Source organism: Vipera berus (genome assembly GCF_964194415.1).
Source record: "Vipera berus genome assembly, chromosome: Z".
Taxonomy (NCBI): domain Eukaryota; kingdom Metazoa; phylum Chordata; class Lepidosauria; order Squamata; family Viperidae; genus Vipera; species Vipera berus.
This window is the reverse complement of record NC_138205.1, coordinates 13,093,965-13,107,897: the sequence shown is the minus strand read 5'-3', so window position 1 is coordinate 13,107,897 and position 13,933 is coordinate 13,093,965. Positions and strand designations below refer to the sequence as shown.

General features: G+C 41.6%; 2 protein-coding genes across 2 annotated transcripts; both read left to right on the top strand.

Moving 5' to 3' along the window:
• Positions 1–818: 818 nt before the first annotated feature.
• On the top strand, positions 819–1,763 carry LOC308678649 (olfactory receptor 10P1-like; the record flags this gene model as incomplete). Its single annotated transcript, XM_081345878.1, has 1 exon — positions 819–1,763. The coding sequence occupies one exon, from the start codon at positions 819–821 to the stop codon at positions 1,761–1,763; it is 945 nt and encodes a 314-aa protein (XP_081202004.1).
• A 6,769-nt stretch (positions 1,764–8,532) lies between these two features.
• On the top strand, positions 8,533–10,632 carry LOC308678648 (olfactory receptor 10AG1-like; the record flags this gene model as incomplete). The annotated part of the gene is made up of 2 exons (XM_081345877.1): positions 8,533–9,469; positions 10,577–10,632. 2 exons carry the CDS (start codon positions 8,533–8,535, stop codon positions 10,630–10,632), a joined length of 993 nt encoding a protein of 330 aa, XP_081202003.1.
• Between the last annotated feature and the right edge of the window lie 3,301 nt (positions 10,633–13,933).

The following is a 13,933-nucleotide window of genomic DNA, read 5'->3' as shown; positions in this document are numbered from 1 at the left end:
CCGGCCACATGACCATGGAAATGTCCTCGGACAAGTGCTGGCTCTTTGGCTTTGAAACGGAGATGAGCACCGGCCCCTAGAGTTGGAAACGACTAGCACGTATGTGCAGGGGAAACTTTATCTTTTACCTTTGGACTACCATAACTATAAGACTGAAATGGCCAGAGAGTCCTGGAAATAGAAACCAAAATAGCTAGCATCTTAAGGCACTGGGTTTCCTACCACTTCTAAACAATGTTTCCCCATGATCCAGTTTATTCTCTGGTATTCATTAACCAAATCCCCAGGATGAATCCTCAGGCTTCTGTCAGGAGATCTTGTTAGAGAAAAAAGTCCTCTTGTCTCTCCAGTATTTCTGGTCCTCTAGGAATCAAGTGATTTTATAGGCTCCTTCACAGTCTTTGTTGTTGGCTGATCCAGAATGTCTGCATATAAGAAATATATTTTTTTTCTAGATAAAGGGATGCATGAAGATTCACTTACTGTATGGCAAGCCAGTTTCCAAGACCTTCAATTATTAGTGCATATTAGTGCATATCATGTTTTTCATGAGAAGCAATATTCCATCTTTCTCACAATATCAGAAAACAATTCCAAAGTAAGGTCAATATGTTCCTTAGCATCATGTTTGGGGATTGGTTCTTCCTGTTGTACATCTCTATGAAATGTTTTATTGATCTAATTTATTACTAATAGTGTAAGATAGTGTATTAGTCATTTAGATTTCAAGCGGAGTTAGGCTAATTCATTCTTAAAAATCACTTAATTAATGACTTAGTTTTTCATTTAATGGTCTTCTTTGTTCTCAGGTTTCAGTCATGAAGAAAGAGAATAGGACTTGCTTAACTGAGGTTGTCCTACTTGGCTTTTCAGATTTCCAGACTATGCGAGAACTCCTGTTTTGCCTGGTTCTAATATTCTACCTCATGGCTTTGATGGGAAACAGCTTCATTTTGATCCTCACCATTTTCAATCGTCCCCTTCATACCCCAATGTACTTCTTCCTTTGGAACTTGTCCTTTTTGGAAATTGGCTACACCTCCACCATCAGCCCAAAGATGCTACTAAATTTGTTATCAGAGAACCAGAATATATCCTTTTGGGGCTGTGAATGTCAAATGAGTTTCGTCATTCTCTTTGGTATTACTGAGTGTTGTCTTCTTTGTGTTATGGCATATGACCGTTATGTTGCCATTTGTAAACCCTTGCAATACTCATATATCATAAACCTCAGGAAATGTGCTAAGCTTGCTGCTGCATCATGGGCCATTGGTGTTTCTGTCTGTCTGGGGCATTCAATTTCAATCTTCACCCTTCCCTTTTGTGGGTCAAATAGAATCAGCCATTTCTTCTGTGACATTATGCCTGTTCTGAGACTGGCTTCCACCAATACTTACAGAAATGAGGTGGCCATTGTCACAATAACAGTTCTAATTATTCTGGTACCTCTTTTGCTCATCCTTCTTTCCTACATCCTCATAATTTCCACTATTCTCACAATGCCACTGGCCAAAAACAGACGCAAAGCATTTTCCACTTGTTCCTCGCATCTCACCGTGGTCTGCATTTTCTACGGAACTTGCATTGTTACCTACATTCGTCCCAACTCAGAATATTCCATGGACAGTAGCAGATTCCTTGCCCTATTCTACACAGTGGTGACCCCAAGCCTGAACCCCATAATTTACAGCTTGAGGAATAAAGAGATAAAAGCTGCTTTCATGAAATCTATAGCAAGGAAACAGATTTTCTCAATAGGATAATTGAAGTAGATCCATAGGCTTGATGTCTTCAACACAATGTAGTTGTCATGCACAAATTTATGTGGGAGAATGGACGCCAGGGGATACTAGAGGCATATTTCACCCTTTATAGAAGAATGACCCAGAAGTGTGACAGATTTATTTAAAACAAGGAGAGAACCCTGAAAGGTAACCTAAGTCCATTATTCTGGTACAAAGGAAGGAGATAAAAGATGCTTTCAAGAAATCAGTAGCAATCATAGTGTGACTATGAAGCAGTGGGGAAGACTCCTAAAATAGTTGGAGGTTTTTGAAAAAAAAAGAAGGCAATATTCCACGAACACAATTTCTGTATTGTTGTTGTTGTTAGCTGCGAAGTCATGTCCAACTCATTGCAACCCTATGGACAACGTTCCTCCAGGCCTTCCTGTCCTCATGTCCTGTATAGGGAGTTACAATCTTTTGCTTTTCCAGACCTCTGCTTACCTTGTGTTATCTTCTCCTTCTCCAATTCGTTGGTCTTCTTAAAGTTTTATAACAGAATAACAGAGTTGAAAAGGACATTGGAGGTCTTCTAGTCTAACCCCCAACTCGAGCCGGAGACCCCATACCATTTCAGACAAATGGCTGTCAAATCTCTTCATAAAAACCTGCAGTGATGGAGCATCTAATGCCTGAGTTGATAATTAGTTACTCTGGAAAAGAGTAAAAGTATCTCTTTTGTAGAAAGGATTGTTGTGTAATTTGAAACCATATAGCTGTGCCAATGCTTTATTTTCTTTGAGAAGATGTATTTGGCTTTAGGAGCTTCTAACTTGAACTGTAGAAAGATTTACAGCTTTCACACAAAGGGAGGTAAAAGAGTATCAGACAGTACATATACAACTGAGCACTGATTTCAGAGACGGTGCCACCTAGGAACTGTAGTCTATTTTTGTTTTTGTTTTGTTAAATATTCCCTGATATATTAGTCTTATTATAATTGCAACTAACTAACTAAACTAATTCTGTTCTTATTAAAAGGTTCTGTAATCCATTTGGGCATTGATATGATATCAGTGTTTTGTTATCCTTATTGAAATATTTCTTATTCTCATTCTTCACAGACAAACCTATTGAATCTCTGATTTAATATCTACAGATGGTGTAGTTATAACTCGGGTGGCCTAATAACTATGCAAGGAGGTTGCCAGTTATGTTTCCTCTTCTACCACTGGATGCAGAAATCCAGATCATCCTCTGGATATTCCCCAAATGACATTCCAGAACCGACCTCAGCCATAGTGGTATTGACTGACAAATTATATGAGAACTGTAAACTTTTAACATAAAAATAGTCCCTTATATATTGAGGTATGTTCATTTCAGAGAAGTAATCTTTATGGTGCTCTGAATAAATGCTGTTTCTGTTTTCATTAAAGATTTACTAATGATAATGGGAAGGAGAATTGCTAGATTTTTGTATAGAATAGAACAGAACAGAATAGAATAGAATAAAGCTGGAAGGGACCCTAGAGGTCTTCTAGTCCAGCTCCCTGCTCAATCAGGAGAACCTATACCATTTCAGACAAGTGATTGTCTAGTCTCTTCTTAAAAATCTCCAGTGATGGAGCACCCACGATTTTTGAAGCCAAACTGTTCCACTGGTTAATGGTCCTCACTGTTAGGAAGTTTCTCCTTAATTCCAGGTTGCTTCTCTCCTCGATTAGTTTTCATCCACTGTTTCTTGTCTTGTGTTCTGGTGCTTTGGAGAATAATTTGACCCCTTAATTTTTGTGGCAGCCGCTCAAATACTGGAAAACTGCTATCATCTCACTCCTATTTCTTCTTTTCTTTAGACTAGCCAAACCCAAGTCCTGCAGCTGTTCTCCGTATGTTTTGGTCTCCAAGCCTTTAAATCATCTTAGTTCCTCTTCTCTGATTTTTTTCCAAAGTCTCAAACAAAGTTATGAAAAACAAAGTTTTTTTTAACCATTTAGTTCTCTGGAGAGAACAGCAGATAATTCCTGAAATTTTGCTTTGATGGAAATAGATGGTGGTGACCCCAAGTTTAAATCCCATCATTTACAGCTTGAGGAATAAAGAGATAAAAACTGCTCTCATGAAATCTATAGCAAGGAAACAGATGTTCTTTACTGAATAAATGTATTATATCCACAGATTTGTTCTCTTCAACATACCTATGCTATCAACATACCTATGAGGAATAATGGATATATTAGTGGCATGTTTTACCCTTTACAGCAGAATGATCCAGACAGATTTATTTAAAACAAGGAGAGAGCCCTGGAAGTTAACCTTAGTTCTTTATTCTGATAGAATTCAGATAAAGGTTAGCTGTCCATTTATTGAAAAGGAAAGCTGCTAGCCTGCTCAGAAAGTCTAAAGAAAAGGGTGGAAAAAGGAAGGAGATAAAAGATGCTTTCAAGAAGTCAGTACAGTCAGGGTGTGAGAATGAAACAATGGGGAGTCAGTTGGGAATTTGAAAATCAAGAAGGTAATATTCTATGAACACAATTTCTGTGTAGGGAGTTACAATCTTTTGCTTTCCCAGACCTCTGCACACCTCGTGCTATCTTCTTCTTCTCCAAGTTTACCAACATTCCTTGGTCTTTGCAAAGTTTTATACCAGAATAACAGAGTTTGAAGGGACTTTGAAGGTCTTCTAGTCCAATTCCCAGCTCAGGCAGAAGACCTCATACCATTTCAAAAAGTGGTTGTCCAATCTCTTCTTAAAAACCTCTAGTGGTGGAGCACCCAGTGCCTGAGCTGATAGAAAGTTAGAAAGGATAGTTGTGTTATTTGAAACCATAAAATTGTGCCAGTGCTTTTTTTTCTGGGAAGATGTATTTGGCTTAGTAGCTTCTAACTTGAGGTGTAGAAACAGGCATGTGAGATTTACTACTTTCATGGAAAGGGAAATAAAGGAATATCAGACAGTATTATTTATTCAAGTATATATACAACTGAGCACTGAATTCAGAGATGGTACCACATAGGAACTTTAGACTAATTTTGATTTTTTAAAAAATATTCCTGCATATATCTCTCTTATTAGAATGGTAACAACAATAAATTAACTCTCTTCTTTCTTATTAAAAGTCCTTGTATCCATTTATCATTTTTATGAGATCAATGTTTTGTTATCCAGTATTGAAATATTTTTTATTCTCATTCTTCACTGAAAAACCTATTGAATCCCTGATTTAACATCCGCAGACGGAGTAGTTATAACTTGAATGACATAACAACTATGCAAGGAAGTAGCTACTTAGATCTCCCCTTCTGCCACTGGATGCAGAAATCCAGAATTTCCTCTGGATATTCTCCAAATATTATTTCAGTTTCAACAAGAGGGTTGACAAAGTATATAAAAAAGGTAAAAACAACATAAAAACAGTCCCTTATCAATATGTGTGCTGGGAATCTGGGCTAGATGGAGCAATTGGTAAATTTCAGTATCAGTAAAATCATTAATAAATGATACTCTCATCTAGATTCTGTGTGAACTATCCAATTTCTACTAAGTTGATAAAACTACTATTATAGGAATAGTAATATGCACTTTTAAAACTATCAAAGCCAGGACTGTTTTGTTTATCATTTCAATTTTTACATCTGCCCAATCATATGAGAAAGGGACGCGGTGGCTCAGTGGGTTAGGACGCTGAGCTTGTCGATCGGAAGGTCGGCAGTTTGGCGGGTCGAATCCCGAGTGCCGCGTAACAGAGTGAGCGCCTGTTACTCGTCCCAGCTTCTGCCAACCTAGCAGTTCGAAAGCACGTAAAAATGCAAGTAGAAAAATAGGGACCACTACGGTGGGAAGGTAACAGCGTTCCGTGCGCCTTTGGCGTCTAGTCATGCCGGCCACATGACCACGGAGATGTCCTCGGACAAGCGCTGGCTCTTCGGCTTTGAAACGGAGATGAGCACCGGCCCCTAGAGTCGGAAACGACTAGCACGCATGTGCGGGGGAACCTTTACCTTTTAAGGGACGCGGTGGCTCAGTGGGTTAGGACGCTGAGCTTGTCGATCGGAAGGTCGGCAGTTTGGCGGGTCGAATCCCGAGTGCCGCGTAGCAGAGTGAGCGCCTGTTACTCGTCCCAGCTTCTGCCAACCTAGCAGTTCGAAAGCATGTAAAAATGCAAGTAGAAAAATAGGGACCACTGCGGTGGGAAGGTAACAGCGTTCCGTGCGCCTTTGGCGTCTAGTCATGCCGGCCACATGACCACGGAGACGTCCTCGGACAAGCGCTGGCTCTTCGGCTTTGAAACGGAGATGAGCACCGGCCCCTAGAGTCGGAAACGACTAGCACACATGTGCGGGGGAACCTTTACCTTTACTTTTTAATCATATGAGATACTAGGTGAATCACCAGAGTTGACCCAACAATGTAAATATTTAATTATGAACAAATTATACTTTTTGAGATCCACATCAGGTGGTATGGCAGAAATGGGAAAAGAATTGAAATAAAATTGAACTTTCTGGAGCTCAAGGAAGAGGAAAGGTATTAAAATCAACCCAAAGATTTTCCATGCAGTTGTTGATTCCATGGCAAGAAGTTTAGGCACAATATTTATAATGCCATTGTAGTCATCTTTTGAACTAAATTCCCTATAAAGGTAGGTCAACTCAGCTGTAGGGAATGCTTTTCCTTAGACTTTCCTGAGACTTTATTAGAGAAAAAGTCATCTAGTCTCTCTGGAATTTTGGAACCTCTAGGAGTCCAGGGACTTCTCCAGACTTGTTAATTCAGCTCCTCTAAACAGCCTCCAGTATATCATTTTTTTTCCTGAGGAAGGAATGTACAAAGACTCATCTAAGGAAGGAGAATTTTCAAGACCTTGAATTACCAATGAATATTACAGCAAGAAGAAATATTCCAGCTCTATAAAAAACCACCTGAAAAACATTCACAAAGTAAGATTGATATCTCATAATTTACCAAGGTCAGATTTAGTGGGATGGTTCCTGCAGATATGCAACTTCATGAAAGGGAGTTTTATTTTTGAATGATAGTCTGAGGAATACTCAGAGAATTTTATTGTCAGCAATATAGTTAGAACAAGTTTTTAATTCAAGGAAATACAATAAAAATTGAGTTCATTCTTTTAATGGCCAGAATCTCTGAATTAAATAAACAAAGATGTGTCATCTTGAAATCAAGTCTGTGCCCTAAACTCAAGAGGCCCATATTTAAATTCTGAGCACTGAAAATTCTGACAAATCAGTTTTAAAAAATGTGAGAATGATTGCGTATTTCATGAAAGTGGTATAATTACAAAAATATGTAGGACACTAAATTAAAATTTTCCAATTTTCAAGAACTTGATCCAATTTACCACTTTTGAGTAAATGTGATGGATGTAGGATATAAGTATGTAGTATGAAAAGGCTATTAATTGTTAATAACTGCTAAAATCGATTCATCAAATAGGTGCCATCAAGTCAGTGTTGACTGTAAATTGTCTGCATGATGATCTGTCTCTAATCTGGTCCTTCAGGTTTTCTAAGGATGCATCTATTGCCACTGCAACGTAGTCCGTATAACTTGCTGGTTGTTTTCCTCTTCTCTTTCCTTCCACCTTTCTCAGCAATAAAGTTTTTCCAGAAACCTAGCTTTTTTCATAATATGTCCAAAGTAAAGAAACACTGATAACATTGGCAAAAAACTTCGGACATTCTATAGACTTGTAAGACTGGCAGAAACTATGGGATAGTAATATCAGATTGACTAAAGCAGTCTCATATAAGGAAAACTTGTATAAAATGTTTTATACATGGCATATGACACCAGTAAGATTAGCAAAAATGTTTAAAAACACTTTGAATAATTGTTGGAAATGTAAACAAAGACCAGGTACTTACTATCATATCTGGTGGACATGCCCTAAAGCAAAAAAGTTTTGGGTTAAGATATTTATATATGGTTGGAAAAGATGACTAAAAGACAGATAGAATTTAAGCCAGAATTGTTTTTGTTAGGAATATTAGGATCTAATTATAAGAAGGAGAATGAATATTTAATATTGCATGTATTGACAGCAGTGAGAATAGCATTTGCCCAATACTGGAAAAATGAAAACTTACCAACTGAAGAGGTTTTAATTAAGTAAATCTTAGAATGTGCAGAAATGGATAGACTGACATTAGAGATTCAGTTTATTATAGAACATGGGATAATTTTTACCAATGGTTAGGAAAACGAACTAGTGAGAAATGAATGTGATATGTTATTTGGAATATATATTAGTAAGAAGGACTATTGATTAACTGATACTGTTTTTGATTATTGTTTATTACATTCTCTACAGTTATTTATTACTATACTAACTATTGTTAATTGAACATATGTACCCAGACAATAGCCTGTTTGCTAAAGAATGAAAGTTTTATTGGGGAACAACCACAATGTTGATCCCAACCCTGTCCTAATCCCAATCCCAAACCCAATCCTGATCCCAACCCCACCCTAAACCCTAATCCCTAACCCGATCCTATTTATCCCTAACCCTAAAAAATTCAACAAAATCCTTCAAAGTAAAATAATTTGAGTCTGATGATTTGTGTCTTAAGTGATAACTCTGGCTTGACTTGTTTATTAGGTCCACTTGTTTATTTTCTTGGCAGTCCATGATAGACTCAGGCATATTCTCCAAAAACCAATGTTCAGAGACTTTAATACTCTTTCCATTCTTATTTTTCAAAGCTGAAATTGCTAAGAGATGAATGTAGTTTTTAATGTTACATTCTTCTTGTTTTCTTAGATTTCAACCTGGACGATACTATGAAGAAAGGCAACCAGTCCTGTTTGACTGAGATGATCTTGATAGGTTTCTCAGATTTCCAGACAATACAAGAGCTTTTATTTTGCCTGGTTCTAATATTCTACTTCATAGCCTTGATGGGCAACAGTCTTGTTTTGATCCTCACCATTGTCAGCCCCACACTCCATACCCCAATGTATTTCTTCCTCTGGAACTTGTCCTTTTTGGAAATTGGCTACACCTCTTCCATCAGCCCAAAGATGCTAGTGGACTTATTATCAGAGAACCAGACTATATCCTTTTGGGGCTGTGGCTGTCAAATGTACTTCTTTGTTCTTTTTAGTGTCACTGAATGTTGTCTTCTTTGTGTCATGGCCTATGATCGCTACGTTGCCATTTGCAAACCTTTGCAATACCCATTTATCATGAACTACAGAGAATGTGTTAAATTTGTTGCTGCATCATGGGTCTTTGGGATTTTGATGGGTTTGGGGCAATCTGTTTCAATATTCACCCTTCCTTTCTGTGGGTTGAATAGAATCAGCCATTTCTTCTGTGATATTATGCCTGTTTTAAGACTGACTTCCACCAATACTTACAAAAATGAAGTGGCTAATGCCATACTAACCATGGTGTTTGCCCTGGTACCCCTTCTGTTTATCCTTTTTTCCTACATTCTCATCATCTCTACTATTCTCATGATTCCAGTGGCCAAGAATAGGCAGAAAGCATTTTCCACTTGTTCCTCACATCTCACTGTTGTTCTCCTGTACTATGGAACAATCACTGCTGCCTACATTCATCCCAACTCAGCAAATTATCAGGACAATAACAGGTTTCTTGCCCTGCTCTACACAGTAGTGACCCCCAGCTTGAATCCCATCATTTATAGCTTGAGGAACAAAGAATTAAAAGCTGCTTTCCAGAAATCAGTAGCAAAGTTATGGGCTTCCTTAGGTAAAAATCCACTTATATCAGTTGGTTTCATCTCTTCATATGGTGGCTGTTCTTGTGCACGTGTTTATGGGTAGAAGCAACTCTAGAAAATAACAGTAGGGAATGTCAACTTTAGAAGAACACAGAGATGGGGCTAGATTTATTCAAAAAAGGGGAGACCCATGATAGGAAACCTCAATTTATTATTTTGATTGGCAAGTTCCTTACAAGGAAGGCTGTCACTGTCATAGCAAGGTCAGGTTCAGATGAGGAGACTGACAATTAGCATCCAGTTCCAGAGTTGCTGCCTGAGCAGCTGCAGACAGAGATGGGGCCATTCAGTAGCCAGCAGGCACAGCTGCTGCTAGTCTCTGAAAATGAGGATTCATCACTTCCCAAAGCAAGGACTCATAGAGGAGAGTGAAAGCATTTTTAAGGCTCCATGCAAGAAAGGAACCTTCCCCTTCCAAAGGAGAAACATTGGGGTTGCTTCCATTTAAGAACAGCAAGGTCCAGCGTCTCTGTTGGCAACAACTGTTTGTTTACCCAGATTCTGTACTGTATGCCTTGTCTCCCAACTTGAAACCTCAGGACTTTGACTCTAGACCAGGAATGGCTTTTGAACCTTCTGCATTTGGATCCTTGGACTTTGTTTGACCAGTCTTGTGCCTCCTGTTTTGGATTAGAACCCACCTAAGTTAAACTTACTTGACTTTTGGTGACTCTGCTGTGAGCATGCATGTTGTTGAACTCATGTTTTCTTTGCCACTTGCTTATTTACTTCACAAAGTTAACATCCCTGGTGTTAAGACTAGGGCACATCCTCGCCAACAACCCAGATAAGCAGGAATTAACACTTGACAAACAATCAAGTAGAAAACAATGCCCTGATCAAGGAACTATTATGGAAAAAAACATATCTCCTCCAACACTGGCAGGGGAAGCTACTGTGTATAAATAGGGAATAAACCTCCCATTCACCAGCTTTTGTGATGTTACCTAGTTGGGTAATAAAACATCTGCAAGCAATACCCAAAGCCAGAGAGCACCAAGGACTCCAAGCTATCTACATTCTCTTCTATTGAAGCTGGTGAACAGTTAGGCCCTTTTCACTTTCTTGTTCCAAAGGATGTAGATCAGGGGTGTCAAACTGCCAGCCCGTGGGCGGGTTGCGTCATCGGTAAGCCACGCCTACCCTATTAACGGCAATGGCCAAAAAGCTCCAATACGTTGCGCGACGTCATGTGACATTGCGAGTTTGACATGTCTGATGTAGATCAGATGGTTAAACATGGGAATAATAATTCCACACAACATGCTCATCTGCTTGTTATTTACTGGATGATAGCTGATATAAGGCATCATGCATTCCTAAATGATCTAGGAAATCAAGGTAATTAGAAAAAACTGCCACACTAAGTATACCTATTCTTACAAGATAAAACACACCCCTCCCATGGGACTCTACCAACATACTTCCCTAAGGAGTGAGGGAAAACCCAGGAATTTAGGAAGGCCAATGGTGTCATTGACCATCAAAGTGAGGCTGTTCCATAGGACACACTCACTGCGCAGAAGATATGCCTTCTGTATCCCATAAAGAGCCTTGGTGGAGCAGTGGGCTAATGCCTCCTTAAGTAACACCAGCTGCCTGCAATTAGTGCAGGTTCGAGTCCCACCAGGCTCAAGGTTGACTCAGCCTTCCATCCTTCCGAGGTAGGTCAAATGAGGACCCAGATTGTTGGGGGCAATTAAGCTGACTTTGTAATAATGCCGCTTGGGTGTGTGTGTGTGAAAGCCCTAATAAGCAGGCATATGCATAGGATGAAGGCTGCTGCTAAGCTTGTAAGCCGCCCTGAGTCTTCGGAGAAGGGCGGGATATAAATGGGATTAAAATAAAAAAAATAAATAAAAATAAAGTATCATGGCTACACAGAAGGGACTCATAGTATGCCTGTCCTGCTGGATCTGGTGGGACCAGCACAAACTACTGGAGACATTTGGTCTTATAAGTAACTTATCTCTGTGCCATGCAGGGATTAAAAGGTGATAATCAGCATTTGAACTGCACCTGAAGCCTTCTGAGCCAGACTGGTTCACACAGTAATGGTTTTATGTGGATGTTCCTTAATGGACCAGAAAATTGCACAAAGTTTTTCTGAACTGATTTATTTATTTATTTATTTATTTATTTATTTATTTATTTATTTATTTATTTATTTATTTATTTATTTATTTATTTATTTTATTGCATTTATATACCGCCCTTTCCCTGAGGACTCAGGGCGGTTTACAGGGAGTTAAAAATCAGATCCATACAAAAGTTAAAACCCAATTTAAAAAATATTAAATCAACCCTGTACTATTAAAAATCCCAATTAAAATGAATGTCTCCTCAGCCTGGGCCCGAGAGCTCAAAGAGCCAGGTCTTCAGGCCCCGGCGGAATGATCGGAGGTCGGGAGCAGTCCTCAGCTCCACCGGCAGCTGGTTCCAGAGGGCAGGCGCTCCCACTGAGAAGGCCCTATCCCTGGGTGTCACCCGCCGGCAATCTCTTACCGGCGGGACCCTGAGCAGACCCTCCCTGTGGGAGCGTACTGGGCGAAGGGCGTTTGATGCCAGCAGCAGGTGTTCCCTCAAATACCCCGGACCCAGGCCATGTAGGGCTTTATAGGTGATAACCAGCACCTTGAATTTCACCCGGAGGGCAACCGGAAGCCAATGCAGCTCGCGGAGTAGAGGTGTTACATGGGAGTATCGGGAGACCCCCATTACAACTCGCGCGGCCGCATTCTGCACCAGTTGAAGCCTCCGAGTGGTTTTCAAGGGCAGCCCCATGTAGAGAGTGTTACAGTAGTCCAAACGGGAGGTCACAAGCGCATGAGTAACTGTGCGTAGGGCGTCTCGGTCCAGATAGGGACGCAACTGGCGCACCAGGCGAACCTGTGCAAAAGCCCCCCTGGTCACGGCTCCTATGTGGTCTTCAAAATTGAGCCGTGAATCCAGGAGGACGCCCAGGTTGCGAGCTCTATCAACGGGGGGTAACACCTCACCCCCCATCGTTAGAGGTGGAATAACTTGGTTAACCCGAGATGCCGATATGCACAGCCACTCAGTCTTGGCGAGATTGAGACGAAGCCTGTTTCTCCCCATCCAGACCTGAACCGCCTCCAGGCACCGGGACATCACGGAGAGGGCATCACTGGGTTGGTTCGGGGTGGAAAGAAAAAGTTGGGTATCATCAGCGTACTGGTGATACCCCACCCCGAAGCCACGAATGATCTCGCCCAGCGGCTTCATATAGATGTTGAACAGGAGAGGCGAGAGAACCGACCCCTGAGGGACTCCACAAATGAGAGGCCTCGAGGCGGATCTCTGCCCTCCCATCAACACCGACTGCGAGCGGCCCTGGAGGTAGGAGGAGAACCACCGTAGAACAGTGCCTCCCACTCCCAACCCCCTGAGACGCTGCAGCAGGATACCATGGTCGATGGTATTGAAAGCTGCTGAGAGATCTAATAGGACCAGGACAGAGGAGCAACCCCTGTCCCTTGCCCTCCAGAGATCATTCACCAGCGCGATCAATGCCGTCTCTGTGCTGTGTCCGGGCCTGAAACCCGATTGGTACGGGTCCAGATAATCAGTTTCCTCCAGGAACAGAGGGAGCTGATGTGCCACCACACTCTCAACAACCTTCGCCAAAAAGCGAAGGTTGGAGACTGGACGATAGTTGTCTAAAGCAGCCGGGTCCAAAGCAGGCTTCTTGAGAAGGGGTCTCACCACCGCCTCCTTCAAGGTGGCAGGGAAGACACCCTCCTTCAAAGAAGCAATTATTACTGCATGGAACCAGCCTCGTGTTCCCTCCCGAGCCGCATAAGCTAGCTGTCAAAACCTCGTCTCCACCGGGAATAACAGGCACTCAGGCCGAACCACTGGTGGGGCCTCTGCCAATTCCCCCACCTCAAGGGGCACAGCAACCCCAGCTGGTTCCTCCCCTCCTGCCACGGGCACACCGCCCTGGGTCCCCTCAGCCATGGTGGCAGGCAAAAACCAGAGCCCAGCGAAAGGAGCGCTGTGCTGTTTGAACGCTGACTTACTGTCAAAACCTCGTCTCCGCCGGGAATAACAGGCACTCAGGAAAAACCACGACGAAGCACGGATGACTGCAGAGAGCGCCTTTAATATCAGGATCTCCAAGCATTAATAAAGTCAGCGTTGGGAACCACTCGTCCCAACGCTTCTTTTAAATGTAACTACTAATTGAGTACTAGCCCCACCCGTCAGCCCCACCCGTCAGCCCCACCCTCCCCCACGCAGACCAGCATCTGCCTGAACCACGTAAAACCCCACCCCTCTATCCTGCCGCCCCATGCCCTGCTTCCGCCTCTGGCGCCGAAGTCCATACTGAGCGCAGGAAGGCGTAAGTCCAACATCCCCCTCTCTCACCCCCTGGATTCTCTAACGTGCTCCCCTCCACCAACCCGGTG